General features: G+C 28.3%; 1 protein-coding gene and 1 long non-coding RNA gene across 4 annotated transcripts in view; one reads left to right on the top strand and one right to left on the bottom strand.

Moving 5' to 3' along the window:
- Positions 1-494: 494 nt before the first annotated feature.
- LOC122271147 (uncharacterized) lies at positions 495-25,675 on the bottom strand. 2 transcript variants are annotated; one of them, XR_006226199.3, is made up of 4 exons: positions 25,455-25,675; positions 3,256-3,447; positions 1,226-1,375; positions 495-649 (listed from the first exon to the last, which is right to left on the bottom strand). It is a non-coding gene; the product is annotated as an uncharacterized LOC122271147 (long non-coding RNA). The 2 variants fall into 2 exon arrangements; XR_006226200.3 differs by lacking the exon at positions 25,455-25,675 and adding an exon at positions 24,954-25,119.
- LOC107442379 (polyunsaturated fatty acid lipoxygenase ALOX15B) overlaps positions 862-26,213 on the top strand; it is a 60,965-nt gene continuing 35,613 nt past the window's right edge. The window contains exons 1-2 of one of the 2 annotated variants that reach the window (XM_071179397.2): positions 862-995; positions 16,046-16,303. In XM_071179397.2, coding sequence (XP_071035498.1) covers positions 16,160-16,303 — 144 coding nt within the window. In that variant the 5' untranslated portion in view covers positions 862-995; positions 16,046-16,159. Of the gene's footprint in view, positions 996-10,793; positions 11,561-16,045; positions 16,304-26,213 lie in introns of those variants that run through there. The other variant, XM_043051416.3, reaches the window with a different exon arrangement.

Here is a 26,213-nt window from a genome sequence, read left to right as displayed (position 1 = left end):
TCCTCTTCTTCAAATTGTGTGTATTTCTGCAACCCATATATTATGTGGATTACAAACATAGTTACTGAGTTATGAAAATTAATATGAAACTACAATTATATTTTAAGCCAAAATTTCCATCTGTTTTAGGATTTGCGAAAGTTATTTTATTTAAAAGGGTTCGTAACTCAACTGGAAAAAATAACTATCTGGTATCAATTTTGTTATAAAGAAGCTGAAAATTTCTTAATATTAGCTTTGACTGTCGAATCAAAATTGCAGATTTCTCGGATTTGTATATATTTGCTTAGATAAAATAAAATATTCCTTATACAATATACAAACGTAATAATGAAAAAAATAATGTTAATATTACTGCCGTTTTTTAGTTTTTGCCAGGTACGTATGAACCATGTTTGAGAAGAAATATGAATTACTTTTATTGATAAACCACTAAAAAAGTTGTAAAAGCAAAAATCACACCAACTTCTAAGAAAAACAAAATCAATTGGCCGAAAGGATTTTATTATGTACAAAAAATTTTGGGCGCACAGTGCAACTCAGAATATATAAGAATAAATAAGAATATAAAAGAATAAATAAGAATAAATAAGAATATAAGTCATCAACATAAATACAAGCATCTTCTTAGACTGCATGCCTTCTTAAACTGTAAAAAAATAAAGAGTTAATTATAAATTTTTATTATTACAGAGTAACTTAAATAATTTACAACAATAATTAACTACACTTTTTTCTAGTCTGTATATTCTATTATACGCTTTGTAAAAAGTAAAAAAAATGCAAATAATGGTTAAAAACGTTTTTATCTGTTCAAAACTCCATCAATTCTCGACCCCAATGGATCATGGGATCGAACTTTTAAAGCCTTTTAATGGCTCATCAGCACTATCGACATAGATTGCTGTTAGAAAAAGTTTATTTGATTTGGAAGTTTGCCGTTAGAAGTTAAATATAATTTCCATTCTGTTTCATTGTTGAATTAAGTTTCTTAGGTAAGGTTTTAATTATAGTTTTCTTTTGCTCGTAATCTGCTGTTGCAAAGCTGATCTGCTGTTACAAAGGAAGATCTGCGTATCTGCTGTTACAAAGGAAGATAAAAAAAGAATTATCTATTTTATTGCAAAAATTAAAATAAGACTGATTAAACTTGTATTCTAATCATTAAATAACTTAACATAAAACTATTAACATTAACGTAAACTTAAACATATTTCAAGTTTACCTATTTTTGGCATTTCCTCATTTGCAACCTAAAGGTTGAATCTTTTTTGATATCCGTAAAATTTGCCTTTTTCCTCGAAGAAGTTCCAATATTTTTCACCTTTAGGTTTTGGCAAATGTGAGTAAAAATCGATCTTCTTTTTGATCATTCCTAAGAAAAAAGAAAAACAAAAGAAGGTCAAGGGTATTTCGAGCGAGTCATCTTGGTTATTATTTCAATCGTATAAATAAAAATCAACTGAATAGTAACAGTATATACGAAAATAAGTGTTATTCAGTGTTAATTAAATGTTTTTAAGGATTTAAGCAAAAAATAATTATTCTTTGTTTTTTTAATAAAACTTTTTCAGAGTATTATTTTAGGTACGATACAATATGCAATGCTTAGTAATGTTTAATCAGCACAAAAAATGTCTTTCATGCTATAAAGTAAATAAACTCCGAAAATCACATCATAATCTCTAACAAATATGCGTAAAGCATAAACGCATTAATGAGAGATTTATTCTAATCGAAATCGAGTGAATTTAAATTTGTATTTTAAAATCAAAGTTCTTAGTTAAAGTTAAAATCAACTTAGTAGGAAGGTTTGTGTAAAGTGAAAGCTGATAAATACTTTTTCAATCATAACTTCGAAATTACAATTCATTGCTTTAAATAAAATGGTATTGCGCAACTTTTTTGTTGCGTGTAATCAATGTAATTTGATATTGTACTACAAACAAATCAAACTATGCATATTTTTCTAAGATGCTCTCCCTTTTTACGATACAAATTATGCTAACAATATGTGTTCAAAATTGTCAGGTTAACTAGTTCTGGTTGATCGCTTTTAACATACTTTGAATGCAAAATAAATTTTTATTTACCTAATAAAGAATAAATAAAGGGAAAATTTTAAAACTATGTTTTTTAAGGGAAATGAAAAGACTAAAATGATTTTTTTTAATCACACTGACAACGAAAAACATAAAGTACATCACTTTTGAAATACGTGAGGGGAATTTATTGTGGAGATATATTTATTAAGATGGTGATATACTACGTTTTTCAATTTTTAGTGCGACAAAAATAGATAAAAGAAAAGCATTTTATCGAAATTTAATTTGTTTTTATTATTTTACTCTTTAATTTTGGGTTTTTCAGTTGGTAAATTTCGATTGGTGATAAAAGAAATATAAATTGTATCATTAAGCTAACTTGCCTAGAAATCATTTAGCTAACTTAATATGCTAACTTGAAATTTATTTGACATCATCAGATAACTTGTATTGTTATAAGGTGCAGAGTTACAATTGACATTTTTGCACTCTTAATATTCGACAGTTGATCAGAATTTTAATTGAAGATACATTCTCTTTGTCGATAATATCGCGATAAACTTTCCCTGAAGCGGTTAAGAAATAATTGTCCCCCAGTACAGAGCTCCAGTACAAATTAAGGTATTCTAGTTCATAGAAAACAGTTGATTCTTGATTGAACATACTATTGTGATAAATTTTAATATCTGTTAAAAAAAGAGAAAAAAGAAAAGGATCGCAATTTAAATTGTCTTCCAGCACATAGCTGCATCTCAAATTTTATTGCTTTAGCTATGCGAAAAAATTCGGAAATGTAATGTGAATTGCAAAAAAATTTCTTTTGCCAATAATATGACGATACATTTTATTTGTAGTGATCTGAAAACGATTCTCAAATGCGTTATTATACTTCCCCTATAGTAGGTAGAGAGCTCTAGCTAATCAGGAAGGGTTCATACTTTTAGGTTCAAGATTCCATCGCCTGGGTTACGAAAGCAAGTAAATAAAAAAGAAGTAAAAATATTCCAGAATTAATAAAATATATTATTATAGTTTTGTTTTAACTTGAACTAGATTAAAAAATAAGTGCATGACCACCATTTTTTTTGTAGTAATTAGCCGTGAAAATAAAATTCAATGCGTGAAACATTGAACTACGAAATAAGTCATGTAGTATTAATAACAATCGAATGAAATTTTAGTTTAAGAAAATTTAAAATCCAAAACTCACTATGGAAAGACAAATTCAATAACACGCTGTCCTCGTTGTTGTTGTGGCACAGAGCAAGATGGTAAATTCCACTGTCACTCAGTTTATGTTTTATAAATATGATGGTGACAGTATCATTTGAGACAGCAATTTCAAACTTTTTCACTCTCTTTCCTTTTCGGTAGAGTTTCACACTTGAACCAGGAATCACGTCTGGAAAAAGAGCCAAAATACTAAATACAGTATTTAATTACCATTATTTTTAACACAGGGTGTCTACGAATAATGCTTCTAGTTTTGAAGCGTAATACAAAATGAATGAAATTAGAAGACTAAGTTTTGTTGCATGTAACAAATCTGAAGGGATTAGATTTATTTCAAACCAGAATATGGGTGAAACAAACATTGGATCTCTTAATGTTATTATTAGAATAACATAAATTTTTTTCTGTTAAAAACATTTATCGTGTAAATATTTTAATTACATTTTGTAGCTTAAGATACTTTTTTAAAGGATAAGTAACGAGATTTATCTCTCTTTTTTATCGCATTCATTCCTAAAAAATCATGTAAAACGTTTCTTTTCATTTAACGTTAAAAAAAAAACTTGTATTTTGTTGTTCAAACCTGTCCAAGTAGAACGTTTTATTTCACTGAAACAAAGAAGTATAAAGTGAACAATTCGAATGCATTTTGTCTAATACATTTTGTCCTAATAAGTTTTCAGAGATAAATAAATTAAACAGGGCTGTCGCAACCGGTAAAAATGGTAAGGAAAGATTAGGGAAACAAAGTATTTTTACTCTTTCCCATCTGCGAAAGCACATTTGATATTTAAAAGTAATGCATTTAAAGCTGTCCAACCCATTTCTTGAAATTAAAGTGAATTTAAAACACTTTAAAATTAGAACAACTTAACTCACCCTGTAATAACTAAGTAGTTTTATTACTAGGGGAGAGTGGGGTCAATTGTAACAGGGTACGATTGTAACAGAGCAAAATTTTCGAGTGTCGGGTTCTAGATTTGGTTCCTAGGTGGCGCACAAGGTGTATTTAATAAATCTACATGTGCACCCCTGATGGCAATCATTTTTATGTACTTTTGAAAGAGTTAGATCACAAAAGATATTTTCACGCCACGCAAGTACTTTTTTTGGTATTAGAATATTATATTGTAACAAAGTAATTTTGTTTAAACAAATAAAAATTAGTAACCGAATATGTAAGTGTACACCTTAATTAACATTTCAAAGAGTTAGATCACAAAAGATATTTTCACGCCACGCAAGTACTTTTTTTGGTATTAGAATATTATATTGTAACAAAGTAATTTTGTTTAAACAAATAAAAATTAGTAACCGAATATGTAAGTGTACACCTTAATTAACATTTCAATAAAAAAAAGGATTAGTTTTGCTAATTAACTAGCATTGTTTTTAACAAATGAAGCTGAAATGGCGTAATGGGGACAATTGTAACAATAAGTAAAGGAACGATTGTAACAGGTGAAAATAAATAATCTTATGTTTACAAACCATTACTTAAGTCTTTAAGAACCACCAATAGTTTCCTATACCATTTATACTATGTTGCATGTGCATTATTTTATGTGTCACCTTTCACAGCATAAATTAAAATTTTTAACCCCTTGAAGTTAAATATAAAGTTAAATACAAAAATAAAGTTACCCCTTTAGGTCTCTGCTCATTATTATTTTTACTCCTAAAATATCACTACTATTTTGATCAATAAAGAAATATATCACAACTATGATACTATGTATAATTAACTATGTTTTAGTTGAATTTATGAATTGTTACAATTGACCCCGTAAGTGGGGACAATTGTAACAAGTGCTCGACTGTCAAAAATTGTTAATAACTAATATAATAACATTTAAAATTAGGTATTTATTTATTTTTTCTAGTAGAGGATAGTCTACTTTACTCGTCTGTCAATTAATACTAATAATATATTGGATTTTTTGTTAGTTAAAAATAGTTAAGTAAAAACTGTTACAATTGACCCCACTCTCCCCTACTCTTCACGTTTTTTTGGTGCAACTTTCACCTCAGAATGATGTAATTAATTGCGTGGAATTTTGAAACATACACATTTTAAAAAATACATTTTTTTATTTTTTTTTCTCTAAATTTTAAAATATCTCAATTCGAAAACTCTTTATGAAAAAGAAAGCTTTCATTTATTTCAGTTGTTAATTTGTGTATAATAGTAAACTAATAAGTTACATTTTATCACCAAGTATCAGATTCATTGGACTGTATTACGTTTTAAACAAAAGTTAAATGATACTCAAAAAATTATTTTTATCTTATTCTTATGTTTAGTTTAAAATTAAATATTATTCATAAATTATTGGTGTAATAATTATGGAAAACAACATGCTTCGAAGAATTAAATGATTGAAAATGTAAAGAGGATCGGTAAATTTGGCTACTTATTTTCAGAGTTGATCAACTGAAAAAATAATTTGAGTTTCATGCGTATCACAGTAATAGTAATCTGATATAAAAGAGTTATGTGCTCTGCTGCTTAAGTTTCAGAAACAACATTTAATGAGCTCGTTTGGCAGTTTTTTATTATATTTTTTAACTGTATTTATTATTGGTCGAAAAATATGAAGTGTGAGATATAAAAAATTTATCAGTTCATAAGAAGATATAACCAAAATCTTTAGTTCCACTTAGACACGCTCTCACCAATTTCTTCAAAACTATACATGTCGCCAATTTTGAATTTAGTACCAGTTCTTTTATCTTCTCCCTATTAGGCCATTACCAGTAGTACTTCAGAAAAAGGCGATAATATCGAAAACTTTAGTACCACTTTCATCACTTTATTTCCTTTTTCGTTTTTTCCAATGAAACTTTGAATCATAACAAGTAAATATTATTTTAATTTTCTAGACATTGGTTCTGACACGCTCTCACCAATTAGTACTTCAATACCATACCTGTCGCCATTTTCAAATTAATTACCTGTTGTTTTATCTTTCCACCATTATGTTGTTACCAGCAGTTCATAAGATAGCGATGTCCCGTATTAAGGTCACAAAATTTGAATTGTAAGATATAGAAAATTTATAAAGTTTTATAGAAGGAGCAAAAGGAGAAAAAAGAGGAAAAGGAATAGAAAGGCTGAAGGTCTAAACATAAAGTTTTTTCCTCATTCGGTCGAATAGTTTTTTGATTTGTCAAAATTTAGAAAAGCCGTATTTTTAAAATTTTAAATTCCTAAGAAATTTATTTGACCAATTTCATTCACATTTTGTACTTTGCCACTTAAAGTTGCATTGGTAAATTACATCGTAAAAGTAATAAAAAGCTATTAATAATTATTTTTTGCGTAGAATTATATTTAGATAAACTAAATACGATTAGTTTGATCACTTTTATGTAACTTATTATTGAAAAATTTATATTTAAATTATAATAACTAAATTTATGATTGTGTACAAAACACTTTTGGCTTGCTTAAGAAGTTCTCGAGACACGGCGAATTACTCAAATAGCAAAATTAAGAAATCCAAACTCTCCTGACCAAACTATTGGGACCCTGTTTTCCAAATTGCAACTACACACTTTATTTACAGAGTCATGTATATGAAACCATCAAACAAAAGGTATGTTTATTGAGAGAGAGAAAAGATTGGTGTTGAATTTCGTAACTAGAAATACCGTTTGCACTTATTAATTAGAATATTTTAGATTACCGCCGTTAACCATTAAGATTGAGTTCTAGAACTTGGAAATCATTTGATTAAAACATATTCTAGGTGCTCCGATTTTCTTCTTCTGCGCTGCACGTTACGGCGAGTGGAGGTCATTTCTAAATCCACGTTTGTTATGAAAATATTTATTTAAAAAAATAATGACTACTCACTGATCAGTTTGATTTCAGCTTTCAGTGGTGCATTAGTGCAACCACCTATTTCTGGTGGATGAATCAAACTAGCGTCACCACTGTAAAACTTTCTGATTCCTGATTCTTCCCAATCATTCCTGTACCACTCCGGTTCTTGTGACTCTACAAATGTAGAGACTATACGCGGAGGGTCTTTTACAACAAAATCACACAATGACCTTTGGTCACCATGGCCAGATGTTATGCCAAGATCGGATAATTGAGACCCGTGGGTCTCTTCAATCATACTTGCTGCAGAAAGCAGCTCAGGCATAGTTTTTTTCTTTCTGAGAAAAAACGAAAACCATCCTGATATGCAAATTGCATTCATAAGGCGATTCATTTTCAAAGCTTCACCTTTCAATGCTTATTCAAAGATAAGAATGAGTGTTTTAAGAATTTCTTTGTACTTCTTTTAGAGTATTGTTGACAATTATATTTCCTTCTAAGAATACTTTTTAATACAGACATTATTGAAACTCTCATTGCATACGTTTTAAACAATAGTCTTGAACAATCATTCAAGATTTTTTTTATTATTGCAAAACTTATATTTAAATTATATGTTAACCGCCGTTTGACATTGTTGGAATTTTATATTTATATAATATACTGATCAATCCATATTACCACTTTTAGTACCACTTAAATAACTTTTTTTTTCGCTTTCATATCCAGTAAACCCTTAATTTCAATTATTCCTATACATTTCCCTTTTCATTTCCCACATTTTAATTTATTATATTTTAATGATCACCAATAAATTCTGCGCAGATCTTAATTATTATTACTCAGTATCCTAATGAAAGTACACTTCTTTTTTATGATTTAAACAGTTAAAGAGTAGTTTAAAAGTTCGTTCAATACTGCTACTTTATACTTCAATGGGGAATAACTGAGTAAAAATTTAAAAAAGTCATTTTTCGATGGCATTTTAAATGCATTTTACGAATCTCAGCGATGGCTGGCGATGCGAATTCCACATTCGTCTTACACCGAGCACAGTGCTAGCGTCAAATATCCAGAGTGGTAGACGGATATCATGCGTTAGAGTTCCCTTACCGTTAGGATATTCGTGGGTGGCTTTCTTAGTTTTCCTTTCTATGTAACGCAAATGCTGGTTAGTTCCGTCAAAAAGTCCTCCACGAAGAAAAATTTCACCCGATACTTGATCCAGGAGTTCCCTTGTCTTCTGCATTGGGATCATAATTACAAGGCTACGGGATTAAACAATGGAAGTCACAAACCCAAAAATTGAGTTGACTGTTCAACAACGGATATATTAAATTATTTTATGTTTCTAAACATTATACTTTAAGGAGAGTGTTATTTAGTAATATAATCCCTTTGCATTATTTACTATAATACATGTATAACTTTTCTGCATTGTAGAAGTTTTGTCAGTATTCTTAACCTTCTCAGAGGAATTTACATAACTGTTTTTGCAAACCAATAATTCCCAAACTGAGTAAGCCAATAAAAATTTATCAGAATGTGTAGAGCAAAAATAATGCAATCTTTGATTAGTATGGACATTTAAGGTTTTGTTAATCTGTGCAAATATCTTTCTTTCCAAACATATATATATATATATATATATATATATATATATATATATATATATATATATATATATATATATATATATATATATATATATATATATATATATATATGGGGCAATCCATACAAGATTTACACCCATGATGCAAAAATGATATATTTATTTTTTTTATTGTTTTTTATTGAAAGTAAATCGACATGTAGTTTTTCGTTTTTGCTTAAATTGCATATTGTTGACTATATGAATCATAGAAAATTTTGCACGTACTACTTTGCAAGTAATTTTTTAACGTATTGCCATCCAGCAGCAAAAATATTTAAATACACTTTCTTGAAGTGATTTCTCTCAAATTTTAAGAAAATCAACATTAAAATATAAATTTTTTTGTTTTTAACATTAAAAAATTCATTTTTTGAAGAAAAAAAAGAAAAAAAAAACATTTTTTTTTCTTTTTTTTTTGCAATTTGGACTTTTTTGATTTTTTTTATATTTAGACAGTGTGTAGTGTAATTAATAATGATAATAATTCCAAATTTTTGGAATGGTAAGACACTTTGTTCAAAAGATATAAACAAAATAAACAAAATAAAAGATATAAACAATTTATTTTTTTTTTGCAATTTGGACTTTTTTGATTTTTTTGATTTTTTGACAGTGGGTAGTATAATTAATAATGATATTAATTCCAAATTTTTGGAATGGTAAGACACTTTGTTCAGAAGACATAAACAAAACAATGACGGCGCACGCGCCGTACGCAACGCCGCTCGTCACTCGTTACAAGTTTGTATGTAGCCTGACGTTTTGCAACAGCAGATCACAACATTATTCTTAATATAAAAGTGTTCCTTTTATATTAAGACCCGACTTTATACCCGCAAGCATTATACCCGACAAAGACAACAATTTTTATAATAAACAATACTCGTCTTCTGAAACTTCTGAACGAGTATCTATATTGAAGGGAAAAAGGAAGAGACTATCTCGAAAAAAGAAGAGATTAGCTTGAAATTAATAAAAGTATGCATATCACACTTCATTATTATTTTATGTCTTAATTTTTGTTATGCGTTAATATCATGTAAAATATCTAAATTTTTATTTATAATAAACAATAAAATAATAATTATTATTAACTAAAAATATTTATTAATTGTTTATATATTTATATAATTATAAAATATATTGTGATTATTTATGTAGAATATGGCTCGACTGTTCTCGAACTTATCCGCTACATACTAAACTAGAACGCGGCGTGCACGCCGACACTGTTTTGTTTATATCTTTTGAACAAAGTGCCTTACCATTCCAAAATTTTGGAATTAATATCATTATTGATTATACTTCACACTGTCGAAATATTAAAAAAAATCAGAACAGTCCAAATTGCAAAAAAAAAGTTGTTGTTGTTTTCAAAAAATGAATTTTTTAATGTTAAAAACAAAAAATTTTATATTTTAATGATGATTTTCTTAAAATTTGAGAAAAATCACTTCAAGAAAGTGTATTTATATATTTTTGTCGTTGGGTGGCAATACGTTAAAAAAATAATTGCAAAGTCATGAGAGCAAATAAGCGAAATTTTCAAAAATTCGTACAGTCAAAAATATGCAATTTAAACAAAAACGCAAAAATACGTGTCGATTTATTTTCAATAAAGAACAGTAAAAAAAATAAATCATATCATTTTTGTATCATGGGTGTAAATTTTGCATGGAATGCCCCATATATATATATATATATATATATATATATATATATATATATATATATATATATATATATATATATATATATATATATATATATATTAACACTTCGTAACTAAGCAAGGAGCCAAACAGATTTTTATACGTTTGAATGTAATTAGAAAGTATAAGAAAACTTTAGAGTGAGCCCAAGTTCGAAGACATTTCCAACTAATGAGCCCGACTCATCTCTAATCGTGAAACTCGTCTCTCAGTAGGTGAACCCCTGCTCGTTTCATCTCCATCATATTTCTTCTATAAATTAACGGTTTAGAGAAATTGTTCCTTGGCGAGCTATTGGCGAAAAACTGGTCTGATGACCTTGTCCAGCCACCTGAAGTTCTCCTTACGGGAATAACATGGTGTTTCCCTGGGTTAGAAAAATGACGTCTGGTGTATTCTGCTCGAAATGAAACTAAATTATTTCGAATAATAGTGTGAAATAGTGAAGATGCAATGTACGGTTAACCCCAGTTTCACGAAAACGGAACTGAAGTTCCGTTTCGTAGTCTGCAGTTGCAATGTCATTTCTAGAAAACAAGTTCCGGCGTTTATCTATCTAGTTAACTTTTTTACACTCGTGCGATCAACAGAACAGACAATGTCACATTATTCCGTTCGTTTAGCGCTCATTTTTAGATTCGGAGGTTCTGTGTTTTCTTTCTAAGATTTTACGGTTTCTAATCTGAAAAATGTTCATCCAGTTTCTTCGTTGTTTTACAAGAACTTTTGAATTTGCGTTTTTAAAAAAATTCTGAAGCATAAAGTGGAATTATTATACATTTTTTTAAAAAAATTTATTTTGAAGTGAAGGATGTCATTGTGGAAATATATAAGTTCCGTTGTGGGTCGTATTTTGTCCCATTTCCATCGGGATGAAACTAATCGCGAATTAACTATTCACGTTACAACGGGTGACCGTAAAAAAGCGGGCACAGATGCTAACATTTGGATAATCCTTCATGACGAAAACGGACAGTCCACTGATATCATTAAATTAAACAGAACTTTAAAAAATGACCACGAAAGGGGGCAAAAATGCACCTTTTTTGCTAGTTCTGGAAATGGTTTTGGCCTTCCACTAAAAGTAAGTTAAGATCATTTTTTTTTTCTTTTTATTTAATATTTTCACGTTTCTTGTAAAAGATTAAGTCATTTTTGTTACTTCATCTATACTACCTTCTTATTTATACTACCTTAAATATTTCTAGTAAAGGGGTTAATCATTTTTGAAGCTTTTAAAAATAACATTTGCTATGTTGATTTCTTTTTACTTTATGGTAGTCTTCAATTATAAATCAAAAAGTGTTCGAAAATATTCAATGAGTAATTTTATAAATTACTGTTACGAATTTTTGATGTAATAGTGTGCTTTAAAAAATTAATAATATTCAATGAGAAATTTTATACATTAATTTTACGAATATTTGATGCAATAGTGTGCTTTAAAAAATGAATAATATTCTAATTGGTTATGTTACTCTTTGATCGAAATATTATTTTGAAATATTAATTCATTTTTTTAGTTAAATATTCAATACTTATTATATTGAATATTTTAGGTAAATACTCAAAATTTTTTAACAATTGTTTAAAACATTTAAGTTACGTTGAGTTTTTTACTCTCTTGTATCTGTTAAATAGTATAACGTTTGAAAATATTCTTCATTGTATTTCAGGAAATGATAGCACTGATTTTTGATGTAACAAAAAATATTATATTTTAATATTCTATACTTGCATCTTTTTTAAAGTGGGTCACTTTTAAGTCATTTTTTTTAATACCGCACTCATACTGTATATTTTTTACGCTAATAATTAATTGTATCATTTAGCAAGTGTACAAAAAACAAATTCGAAATTATTTAACGAGATATTGAAAAAAATTGGAAAACTTCGTTAATAGTATTTTGCATTTAAAAGATTCTTTCTTAAACAATCTATCATAAGACCCAATACCTTTTCCTTTACCGTTTGCAAAAAATTTTGATTTATCTATATATCTTCAATTAAGTCTTTTTATCTTCTTCTTTTTTTGTCATTTTCCAATGCAATCTGTTTTTTTTTAGTTTTAGTTATATATGAAAACTTTATTTAATATCAACTTTCCCATAATTTTCTTTAAATTCCTTTACTTATGCTTTTTTTTATTGATTCTCATATTTGCGTATTTTCTTTTAAATCTATACAACCTTTTTTGTTAAAAAAAACTCTCTCTGTAAAGTTGTTATGTTTTTTACATTATTTTTGAATGCATGAAGCCTATTTCGAAAATCAACAGATTTTTTGAAAGAGTTTGGAATACAACCACACGTGATAGATTTTTATTACTTTTTATTGTTATTTTAATAGATATTATTTCAAAAAATTTCTATCCTTTAGAGATCTAATTAACTTTACAGAGAAGGATCAGATTTCGGTTTCGTTTTTTCCCGTTTAATTTTTAACTTTTTCCCACGTTTTTTCAACATGGAGAGAGGCTAGACAATCAGCTATCAATCAGACAGCTAGACAATCAGTTGCTATCAGCGAAAGCAATGTATCTCAGAAACTAATAATGATGACTGTTTGAAGCTTAAAATGAAGTTTTTCAAATATTTTATTTTTATTTGTTTTTGATAAATAGAAGAAAAACAATTCTATTGTAGTGCATTAAATTAAATAAATAAATAAAAATCAACAATTCTAAAAATTTAGCTTTCGTTAATAGCAAAAACTGTTGACAAAGTATAGTAGGGAATTTGTTTTTAAAAGAAATAAAAAGCTAATAAAAATAGCAATATTGAAGCTAACTACGTATTTTGAATTTTATTAAAAATAAACAACACAAAATTATTTTAGAAAATTTATGAAAATTTTTATTTCTATAAAATGGCCCACCAGCGAAAAATTAATAAATAAAATAAATGATAAAACAAATAAATAATTAATCAAAATTTCGTTCGTAATTTTTTAGAAGTATCAAAAATATAGCCCGGACACTTTAATAGTTACAATCGTTAAGAGATCATACCATACTTTGGCAGCATTATTCATTATTATCTCTGATATTATATACATTTAATATGAATGTTTTTCAGATGTCTGTTTAGGAAAATGATTGGGTAATTCGGGAGCATTGTGCGAAAGCCGGGTTTTTTCGATTTTTGTCCTTTATGAAGATAAAAACTTTTAAAAAAAGATAAAGGTGTTTATTTAAAAATTTATTTCAATCCATTGTGTTAAATTATTTTTCATTTATTTAATTGATAAGGGATGCATTGTAATTTGTTGGCTTTTTACACGTAATAGGATATTTTTATGATTTATATATTGCAGTAAAATCTACAAGACTCAAACTATTGAATTTGCCATAAAACTGTTCGAATGTTGACTGGAATCGAATTTCTTACCTTTCTTATAATTCATCGTTGTAATTAAAAATTTCGACTAACGAGGGTAAATCCAATTATATTTTTATGTAAACAGTCGCTCGGCAAAGTATAGAAAAAGAAAAAAAATACCGTGAAATATTATTCCTTAAAAGTAATTGTATCAAATATTGCCCAATATATTAGGTCTCAAGTGGTTAAATGTTTTTGAACGAAGACCAAATATTTTACGGTATTTACTTAAATTATTGCAAAACCTCCGATTTACAAACTATTCTATTGGAACGAATCGTGTTTTGAAGAGGCACTATACTGAAATTGCGAGAAAAAAACATGCAAAACATAAATGACAAGAATTTCTCTCCTTTTATTTATCTTAATCTTGATCTATCTTTGCCCTCCAGACAATTAACAACCTTGACAATTTTAAATGAATTTCATTGAGTAGAAGAAAGGAATCGACTTAAAGGGCTTCCTTTTAAATTTTTTAAAACGAAATTTGAATAACAAATATTTTTAAAAAAACACCATTGGGTGCTATTAACACATACTTAATTGTTTACAAATATAATTCATGTTAATTATGGTTATTATATTGTTCAAATTCTGTTCAAGTTGATTTTTGTTTTCAACAATATTTAGTTTATAACATTAAGTAATGAAAAACAATTGAAAAAAAAAGATTTAAAAATTATATTCTAGAAACCTTTTTTTTTATTTATTTAAAAGACGCATATTTATTTAAACTAGACAGTAAAAGGTGGATTGTTTGCTACACGGTGCTTAATTAATCGATAGAATGTTATTTTCTTTCATTAAGATGATAGAATTCGAATATGATTAATTATAAAACTAAAATGAAACTTTTTTTTGCAAAATGTAAAGAATTTTTAAAAGAAATATTTTAAAAAAATTCAATATAATGTACGTGCCCATTGAAACTTCACTTACAGTTTTTACAATTCTTTGTTATTCAACCTTTGTCTGAAAAAAAATAAACAAGAAGAAATTTAAATTGTTTTAATTGTGAATTTTGTAGCTTTCCATAAGTAACAAAATAAACATGGCTTATTTTAATTGTTTTAATTATGAATCGTATAACTTCTCTATTTTTTTAATGGTAATTATTTTACTTTCATCTAAACAAAATAAGCATTAGCAAATTTGAATAGGAATTTAAAACTTTTTGGAAATGCTCTACAATAGCAAAATTATTCAACCTCTCTCTAAAAAAAAAAATTCGACAAAATTCGATTTTTTTTTTTTTTTTTTTTTTTATTGATAAATTTTGAAGCTTTTCATTATTTTTTTACAATAATAATTGTTCTGTCTTTCTTTGAAAAATAAACATTAATCAGGGGTCTGTTTAGAAGAAATTTGGGTCCGTTAAATATCACAAAATATCTTTTCATAAAAACGGACCCTTCACGAAATATTTTAACTTAAAAACGGACCCTTCACAAAATGATTTTTTTTTATCCGACCCTTCACAAATTTGTTTATCTTCATTATTGTATTAATATTTTTTTATTATAATTTTGCAGTGCCGAGCATAATCTTGTATCTATTTACAATTTAAAAACTCCTTGAAAAAGTTTTTTGCAATAACCGGACCCTATTTGCACAAATTCATAAAAGCGGACCCTGGTTGAAAGAATGTAAGCAATTTTTTCACAATTTCACAAAACCGGACCTTTCACAAAATGTCTCGACAGATCCCTGTTAATTAAATCTGTATAAATAAGAAAACCTGAAGAAGAAAAAAATCAGCTCTTTTACATACATCTCGAATTGTTATTTCCTGCGTTTTAACTTTTTCTAGAGCTTCTATTAAATTATTTTCCTCCCCTTTCTTGATTGTATGAGAATATAAAGCTTATGAATCTCAAAATATATTATACAACCTTCAACATTTCGGCATTTCAGTTCAATACGATGAACAATAAAAACTGATGTTAGCATTAAAAAAACGAAATTAAAAATTATCTCGCTTTCTTATTGAGATTTTCCCTTTGGAAGGAAAATTAACAACGCTTCTTTACAATAATGAAACAAAAACTCATAAAAAAAATTTTACGATTTTTGTAGACCCCTTAAATGAGATCTTTTTTTCCGTCGAGTGTGCGCATTGAGTCGAATTTTTCTGTTCTTGTGATTTATTTCGAAATTATTTTAAATTCAAAATCAATGTTTCGTTGTAGATCGAATTATGGCGTGATTCCTTCGGCCTGGGTCACAGTTGGTTCTTAGAGAAGATCGAAGTGGAAGACAAAGTGCATGGTGGTCATCACGTGTTCCCCGTCCATCGTTGGATAATGCCTGAAAGACATTATATGATTCGAGAATATGATTGCTGTTTACCGCAACACGATGAGCACCAGGAACAGAGAAGGACAGAACTAAAACTCTACAAAAAGATGTATCAGTACGAGCAACGCATTCAAGATGGTCCAGTTCAAGTAAGTCTGCCTTTTATTCTGAAACCGACGAGAATTTTGGAGGATTTAATTTGAGGCGTTGATATCATTTCGTCAAACTGCGCACCTCCTTAAGGGCAAGTCCCGCAGTGGGCTGATCGTAAAGACACCGAACCGAAGTCAAGTAGAACTGGTTGCTGTCAGTAAGCGGGTGGGTGACCTCTTTGATCAGCCTGCGTAGGGAACGATGGTGTGTGGTATTGGGCTTCGTTAAACTGTTCTACCGTAAAGTGCTCGACTTCGCGTTCAGGTCGTTGGGCTACCAAAGCAGGGGAGCCATCCCCTCTGTAGGGGATCAAAATTGCCATGGTATGCCTTCGGATCATCCTCAGGGACGTTTCCCAGACTGTCGCAAATAGCCCATTGTGCTGCTCTAGTGCGGCGTAAATAAAGTACCTGCCTACCTTAAAGGCAACTATTTTAACGATTGGGCTAGTACCGTATTTCGGTCTTCAACCGGTTGGTTGCACTATACAGAGTGTTACAAAATGAGTGGTCAAAACTGGGCACATTATAAGGATTGAGAATAGCAAAGCTATAAGACGAATCTGACTTCGTCTCTCCACTGATGGAGTGGCCATTCCTGAACATTTGAACTGGTGTTTTTATTCATCTTAATTTTATGTTCTCTAACGATTATTGATGATAATTACATTATTTTAGTTCCAGAAATAGACTCTTCATTCTAAGCATTTGGCAACTGATTTGCCAATTAGGTTGCAACCTATGGGCAATTGAATACGATTTTCGATAATAATCATTGAAAATATTAAATTTAATGAAATTCAGGCAATTTACTTTAAAGTATTGGCTCTAATTAGCACGAACAGTCAACTGTCATTCGGGAGGCTCTCCTAGCTGTGTGCGCTCTCATTTCCTGCCATACGTTGCTGTGTAATACTCAATCTTTATGAAGTGCGCTACCTCCTCTAACAGTTTTGAACACATGCAAACAAAAACAATATTTTAAAAGTGTATTGATAAGTAAGCTATTACAGCTGCATTCAACTCCCCTTGCAGCAAAATAACTTGGGCCCTCGCCCCTCATTGGACCAATATTCATGAATCTCAGCTTAATAGGGGTTCAAAGAGCCATTATTTCCCCCAATATTAGGCCTAAATAGAATTGTCCAATTTACTCGATATTTTGCAGCCACTTTACAACCAATATCGGCTTATATGGAATTATCAGATTCACCCGATATTTTATATTCATTGACCAACCAATATAAGTCCTGAATTAAAGGCCGATATTCCCCCTATATAAGACCAATATTACAAAATATAAACATCCTAATATTGGTTCCTCGGTATGTTCATATAGAACCCATTGTGAGCCCAACTGGGGCCAGGGTAAAATTGTTACTAGAGTCCAATTGTTACCTCACTATGGGTCATCGCTCCCTGTTCGTTATCACTCGTCAAATTCCAATAATCACTACGGCAAATGAATTAGAATTTCAATGCTCTTCATATTCACATCTACTTCTATTAGTTTCAATTAGATTTATAAAAGCAATATTGTAGGCTTTAAGTGTAGAACCTACGATCAAATGTGGCCTTCGAATACTGAATTTACCGCCTAAAATTGACTGCTAAAACCCACTTAAATAGCATAAAATAAGAGTGCCAATCGTTTTTGTAGGAGCACCAGGGATGTTCACAGTTTTGGGTATCATAGAATTTGCAGGTGCAATGTAGACTTTGTGGTAATTGTGAAAGGCCCGAGTGTGTGAATGTCAACATCCTACGATGAATGTTGATATTTACATTCATATAGTTGCGTTGGTGAATGCACGAAAATATTTATTGAATTCATTAGTTCTCTTTAACGCCAGCAAACATCGACATTCAGCATGCACCTATAGTGAATGCTGAATAAAATTGGTTTGCTAAACATAACTTTTTTTTATTTTCACCAGAACTTATCAACTTTCAGCATGCACCGATGATGAATGTTGAATAAAATTGTTTAGTTAAATTTAATTTTTTCTTACTTATGTCAGAAGATGTTGACATTCAGAACTCTCCCACAGTGAATGTCGACATTTTACGGCGTAGGAGCCAAATAGTAATAATGGCCGAATTTCGTAAATTTCTCAAAACGAAAATTGGAGGAAATTGACATTTGCTGACTATCGGACTCTCATTGTAAGATTTAAACTAATTCCGAACAATAATTTGTTGTCTCTTTTTAAAGATTGTTTTCGAAATACTTTAATTTATAAAGCCTTTTATTAATTACTGCTTGATTAAAAATATTGTAAAAAGGCTACATTTTGTTCCTCTTAAAATGATTATTTGGCAGGAAATGTGAAATAAATGAGATAAAACTTACTACCCGGATATCAATCTCAAAAGGAAATTTCACCAAAAACAAAATTTTCTCATCTCTCTGAAGTAGATTATTATTTATAAAATTAAGGAATTTGTTCGATTAATTTTAGAAATTAAATACTAACTTATCTATGGTCCATTCCATGCAAATATTTTATAAATTTAAAGATTTGTTCGGTAATTTTTAGGAAATAAAATAAATTTAAATTTATGTATGGCAACTTCCAAATAGAGATTTTACAAATTTGGGAATTTGTTCGATTAATATTAGAAATGTTCGAATAATATTTAAATTAAAAGTTATCTATGGTCCATTCCATGTAAACATTTTCAAAAATTTAATATATTGCTTGATATTTTTAGAAACTAAAATAAATTTAAATTTATTTTAATTTCAAAGAAAAATTTAAATTTATTTATGGTCGCTTTCAAATAGAGATTTTACAAATTCGGGAATTTTGTTTGATTAACTTTAGAAATTATATAAAAACTTATCTATGGTCCATTCCATGTAAATATTTTAGAAATTTAAAAATTTGTTTGATAATTTTTAGAAAATAAAATAAATCTAAATTTATTTACGATTCCTTCCAAGTAGATATTTTACAAATTCGAATATTTGTTTGGCTATTTCTTAGAAAATACAATAAAACTTAATTCAGGCATCTTCCAAATAGAAATTTTACAAAGTTTAAGTACATCTTAAATTTGGTTTTAGTAAATAGAACAATATATTTTAGATTTTGATAAGTATTTTTGCTTTAAAAAACAATAAAATTAAAATATATCAATAATTGTAATTTAAATTTTTAAAAGTTTTTTTTAAAAATCTTTATAACTACTAGAGCTAAATACAAATTAAAATATGGATTTTTTAATACAAAATAATTTAAAAATTGAATTGTTCATTATAAAGCATAATATTTTCCGTTACATCAAACATGAAACATTTATATTTTTTTTAATGAACGCAAATATTTAAACTTATTTCTAAACATTAGTTCAAAAAATGAGCTTCTCATACCTTTAGAAAATATGGAAAACAGTTTAATAAACTAAAAACTTAATTTAAGCCTTTAGTCGTCAATGGCAAAGCAAATTATCTATTTAAAATAAAATTTAATTGCTTTTATAATTTAGAAAAAAATTATAATATTATGTAAAGATAATTAAAAAAGCGAACATGATATGTGTTATTAATTGTTAAAATGTTGTAAGATATTTTTATTTACTTAAAATATTGTACCATTACTAGTAATAAAATAATAAGAAATAATTTTGTAAAAAGTGTCCTTATTATAGTAAGAGTTTTATTTCGATTTATATGAGTATCAATTAGTACTTTGCTGTAGGGTTCGTTAAATAATGATTTAATAATGAGTCAAAACATACAGATTTTTATTGTATGAAACAAATTATTTTGTAACAATATCTTAGTTTAAAACATCATTTTAATATGAGATCGTTTAAATTTTTTATTGTTTAAAACCAGATTTAAAATTTATAGTAAGTAAATATATTGTTGCGTTAGTTTTAATTAGCGAAATTGCACAAGTACTTATGGTGAAATAAATTACAGCACTTTATGAAATGACTTTTTAATTTTACTTATTTTTTTTTCTAACGGATTTTTTTTAGAATGCAAAATAAGAATAAAAGGAAAATTTAAACCAATCACGGAAAATAGCTTTTTTTTTAATTTGACAGAAAGAAAGAAAAATAATTAATTAATATCCATTTTTTAAACGGTTTTTCAGTCTTTAATATTTATGCATTTCTATTTAATTTTCGTAAATTTAAATGATACACTTGCAAGTATTGAATCAACACACTTTTGAATGCCGTAACAGAGTTAGAAATGTATTATGATTTTTCTTAATAATATTTCAATTGTTTTCAATTATAATGTTAATAAATATAGTGTTAATAAATATAATATTTTAATTATATTTATGAATTTTAACTGATTACAAAATTAAATGTATGTAAAAATACGTGAAGTATCTTAAAAAAGATTTTTTAAAAATTCAGATTTAAAATAAATAAACTGGTTCATTTATTTATTTTATTTTATTTTATTTTATTAAAAAAATTTAACACTGCTTTTCATTAAGTTATAAGTGCGACATTTACATTTTTTTCTATATAAATTACTTAAAAAAAACATCAACAGAGGCCATCACAAAGTATGCACTGCATACTAATTGTTATAAAACCGGTTTCTTTTTCGTCTTAAATTTTCGTAACACGAGTCGTTGATAAAACTATCTTAGCATGAAGTGATATCTCTAAGGTAGAGATGAAAAATGACTTATCCATTTTATCTCTCTCTCTCTTTCAAAGAAAGAATTGACCTTGCAAATTCTCACCTGTGAGGCTGTCAGGTTTTCACTGCTTTCGTTTTAATCTGCGATTACAGTTTCGGAAATATTTTTTTCTTCTTCTTCATGTTTATTTAACTGGTAAAATTTTATATCCTCTGCATTATTTTCTTCTTCTTTTTTTTTAAATGAAAGCTAGAAAAAAAATATTTTTTCAATCGATTTTTCTGTTCAGTTTGAGTAGTAATTAACGTAAAAATAATTTTTAAGTTTTTTTTCATGTTACATATTTTTTTTCTATAGTCGTGGCAAAGCTAGCCTGTAAGCATTATCAAGGCTAAGACAACCTGTTTACATGATTTTCTAATAGTGTGCCAAACAACGCTTTTTGTCGCTAAATATGGCGACTTTTTAAATTGAAACATAATTTACGTTACAATTAAACACTTTTACTAAAGAAATGTCAAATATAAATCAATGCTTACATTTATTCCGATATACTGGAGGCTGCCTTTTTCAATAGATTTTCCAGTTAAATAAAAAGTATATTTATAAGTAGCTAAATTAATAAGCTAATATTACAACCCGTATCATCATTATCCATTATAAAAAGAATAAATATATAGCAATAAAATTCAGTAGCTCTGAAAAGTACTTAAGTTGGAAAAGGAATAAATATTTCGTAATAAAATTTTAAACTGCAAGAAAGAAAATTTTTCCCAAAGAACATATTCTCTATCACTGGAATACCGCTCCAACATATCGCATAAAACAATAATAATCATAATCGTTTTTCTTTTATCGTTTGCTACTTAACATTTGTGGCAGTGAAAAAAGTTTAAAATGGGGTGCTTCTGAGACACGGAGCTTTCGCAACTCGCTCCAAGCTGCTCTGATGATACCGCTCGAAAATAGATTAAAAACTTTTAGCGGTTCACGTCTTAAAGAATGGAGATATTTCTTCTATTTCTTTTTGTTATCGATTTTGTGTAGAATTCAAATGCTTTGAAAACATAATTTAGTGTAGAATTCGAATCTTTTGAAAACAAACTTTTCATTTCGCTGCACCGACCATATTTTTTGTCACTTTTTCCTCAAAATAAAAATTCGTATAGAATCATTTAGAAAGTTAGAATTTGATTGGTCTATTTTAAAGTAGAACGATAAAACACACTCAGCAAGAATGTTCCCTAAATTTGTTAAAAATAGGAACTGCATTTTATTATTGGTTGAGATTTTAACTATTTAATGTAGTTTAATTTTCTGCTTAAAATATTTAATATAAAATATTGATAAAATTTTTTTTATGAAACAAAGAATAATGACGTCATGTGAAAATTCGATTAACAACCGTTAAACTTCTGATATGTTGAATAGATTAGGAGCGAACTGTAATTAAGAGCTCCATGTCCCAGAACTTATTTAAAATTTCAACAAAAAAATATTATGGAATATTTAAGAGTGAGGCATCAAACTATAATGAAACGTATCGTAGTTTTCAAATATATAATTATTTATTTTTCTGTATCTTAGTTGGTTAAAAAAATGGAAATATGAATTGAGCAAATAAAGAAGCTGAATTATGCAAAAAAGGTCATAATAAATATATCGGATCTAATGCATAGCAATAAACGAGACAAGCTGTTTCTTTTTTTGTCACCAACTTATGAAATTTTTTCTGTGTATAAATTCAAACGATTTTCAGGTTATTTTTCAACTACTATTAATCTTAACGATAAAACCTCTTCTTTTAATAAGATTCTAATCATCATCGATAATGGCGGAACATTTAACGTCGTTATATAAACAATGCTAAAAGTTGGGTTTGTTGTGAATCTTCTCTGCCCTGCCAAAACCTGATGCGTATGATCGTGCAACGTTTTGCTACTCACTAAGTAAAGGGTTGAGGACAAAAAAAAACCTTTTTTGTGTGTGCCCGGATTGTGCAAATTTTGAGCTGTCTTTACAATATTTAGTACTAAAATTATCTTACATTGGTGCGGAAGCGTTTGGAAATAAAGAACAATGGCCTTTATCTTCCATTTCGAACAAAAAATGCTGGGTCAGCCATTTTTCTTTCACAGTGTACCTTATTCAATTCTTATTCCAGTTATTTTAGTAAGTAATTGGATTCTTCCAATTACTTAGTTTTTCTTAAATGGCCAGACGGGGCAAAAAAGAATTTTTCTCAAGGAAAAGTAATAGATATACTTATCTATTTTGATTGATAAATGTAATTGAATTAATTGCGATTACTTATCCCCAATCACCTTTGAAAAAGTAAAATAGAGATATATTTCTTAATTATTCCTTAAATTTCCTAATTCAATTTAAAACTTACGATGAAGCAGAAAAACCTTATTAATGATTAAATTATTCAGAAAACTGAAATGATTAAATATAAGTAAAGTATAAACAAGGAGAATCGTTATTGATTATAACTTTTTCAATTAAATCTCAAACAGAGCCTATTCACGGGTAATTTCATATTCCTTCTCGTTAAAATTCATAGTTATAATATCTCTCTAATTTTTTTTTTTTAACTCTTCGCATTTTTTTTACATTTGCCTGATTCGACTTTAAACTTATAACAGTGCGCATTGCTCCCCGCCAAAAAAAAAAAACTTTTTTTTTTAATTTATTGTTGTTGTTGTTGTTGAAATACAGGAAATAAACACTTATGTGAAACAGACCTCCAGATATGAGATTTCGTACTGTGTTTTTGGGGAGCGGGGAGCTAATCTGGACAGCTGAATTATTATCGCTCAAAATTTCGCAGTAAACTTTGGCAGCATTAAGCACGTAGATATAGCTTTCCCTTTAGGGGTGTTCCGAAATTCAAAATTGTCAAATTGAAATCAGGAAAAATTTGAAATTGGTGACTGATACTTATGCTTTATACATTTTTAAATGGAAATCGGTAACGTTTACATTTTCAAAACTGAGTGATTAAAACTAAATATTATTTTCAATCTGAATTAGAAACAATAAATTTCGAGAAAGAAACTAAAAATGCGATTTTCTTATAACAAATCTCTATATAGATCTATATATCTCTCTGTTGAAAAAATTAATACCCAAATTTTTTTTCATAGACAGCTTTGGTATGTTATTATGAATGATACCTGAAAACTATCCTTCTGTTCTCTATACACTTTTCCCCTTTTTGAGGGAAATGGGGGTGATTTTAGGGGAAGAAATGAGCATATACTCCGTGAGACATATTTTTCGATGTATATTTTACCCGCTGAATTTAATGAGCCCTAAGACGATTAGTCTAATAGTTTAAAAAACATAAGGTTTTTATGTATCAGGAATGAGATTTTTCCGCTTTTTAGCGGATTTCCGCTTTTTTTACTTTTGTGTCTCGAATATCAACCTTTTTATCAAAAACTCCGATTATCTAAAATTTTCACTTTTTTTTTAAAATTTATTATATTAATATTATATTTATTAATTAATATCTTGCTTTTTCGAAAAATTTAGCCGTTGAAATAAAAGAATTATATTTATTTTCGATTTTCAAAGATAAACAGAGAATTCAACGTACATATCTGTCAATTCTTTCACATTTTTACATTTTAGCTATTTTCGCCGCTTTCACGCACAGAAGATACGATTTTCCTCTTTTTTTACCCGCCCGCCGGATAGTTCATATTTTCGTAATTCAAACGTCACTTCCTCAAACAAGCTTTTTAAAAGTCTCAAGACCGGAATTTGCTAACATTTCGATTCTTATTCACGCGATTTGAATATACTGCAATATGATTCTTATTTACGAGATTTAAAAATCCAATATCACTATTTGTATTTACGCTTTTTTAAAAACCTATGCAACGATTCGTATTCACACGGGTTTAAAATCAATTATCGCGATTCTTGTAAGAAGTAGGTTTTTTTAAAATTAGTTAGTATAAATGTGACTGTTTTTCTATCAATAATTATTAGTATATATAAGCATATTCAAAACTTACATTCTGTGCTTGAAAAGAAGAATGACAAAGGCAGGTAAAGAAAGAGAAAATAGGATTTGTGAAAAGATGTTTGAAGATGGGCTAACGACTAAATTAATCACCAATCTGTTTCCCCTCATTCACAAGCTGCATTACGAGAAATTTGACCTTGTTAAAGGATTTTTGCTTGTTTTGTAAAACATAAAGCGTTTGAAGCAAATTAAGCAACAAAAAAAAGAAAGAAAGAAAGATATAGCAAACAAAAGCAATCACTTAAAAAATTATTAAATTTTTCGTGGAAGTTTTCGTGGAAGTAAATTTCAGCACCGAAATTTAAGAAATAATGCTGCTGTTATTTATGATATAAAATGCGAAATTCTTATCATATGAAAAATAATTATCTAAATAGTTGCTGATTATCATGTAATTTTTTCAAACTAAAATGGCAATTTTTGTTGTTTGTTATCTTAAATTGTCAGGAATTTATTATTAAACGATTGCACACGCGTAAAATTTACTCACGTGGAAATTCAGCTTTTTTGCTTTTTGGCCAATCTCATCCCTGATGTATAAAAAGTACAAATGTGTACTTGATCCAACTTACTCATCTGATTGCTATCTGAAACAATAAGTCATCGTTTCCGATGCATTCGTGTACTATACACGAGCCAATAGAACAATAAGTTCGAAAGTTGAAAGAATTTTTGTGTATAAACAATGCTTCTTTTAAAACGGACTGATGTATACACTTTATATTGCTATCCAGCAACTATCTGAATATGTCATTTCATTTTCGAATGCAATTTTGCACGCAATTGTATGAAATTAGTACCCAGATGATTTGATTAATAGTTTAGAAGTGTTTTATGTACAAAAAGTACAATTTCGTACCTGCTCTTATTTTCACACCCTACATTGCTATACAGGAAAGTGAGGTACTGTTTCCTATGCATTTTGTCGCGTCTAATCAAATGAAACAAAATGCGAACCAAAGGACCCTCCCTGGCCGAGCGGTGTCGCCAACCAAACGCTGTGCAAAGCGTGGAGGTAGCGGGTTCGAATCCCGCCGTAATCCTGGGTGTATTCTTTGTGATGTCTTTCTCTGAATTGTTGACAAAGTCCTTCTACTTGACAAAGGTTTATAAGGCTAATTTGAGTACACAAGCCTGCAAATGCATGTAATTTCAATAAAGCAATAAAGCATGGGAATCAAAAATGTTTTTATAAAATGTATTATTTTTGAATTGCACTTATTAAGCAGAAAACCTTCATAACTTCAAA

This window comes from Parasteatoda tepidariorum, chromosome 1 (genome assembly GCF_982258835.1).
Source record: "Parasteatoda tepidariorum strain Cologne lab strain chromosome 1, Ptep-v5.0, whole genome shotgun sequence".
Taxonomy (NCBI): domain Eukaryota; kingdom Metazoa; phylum Arthropoda; class Arachnida; order Araneae; family Theridiidae; genus Parasteatoda; species Parasteatoda tepidariorum.
Note: the sequence above shows the minus strand (reverse complement) of the source record. Positions and strands in the feature narration are given on the sequence as shown.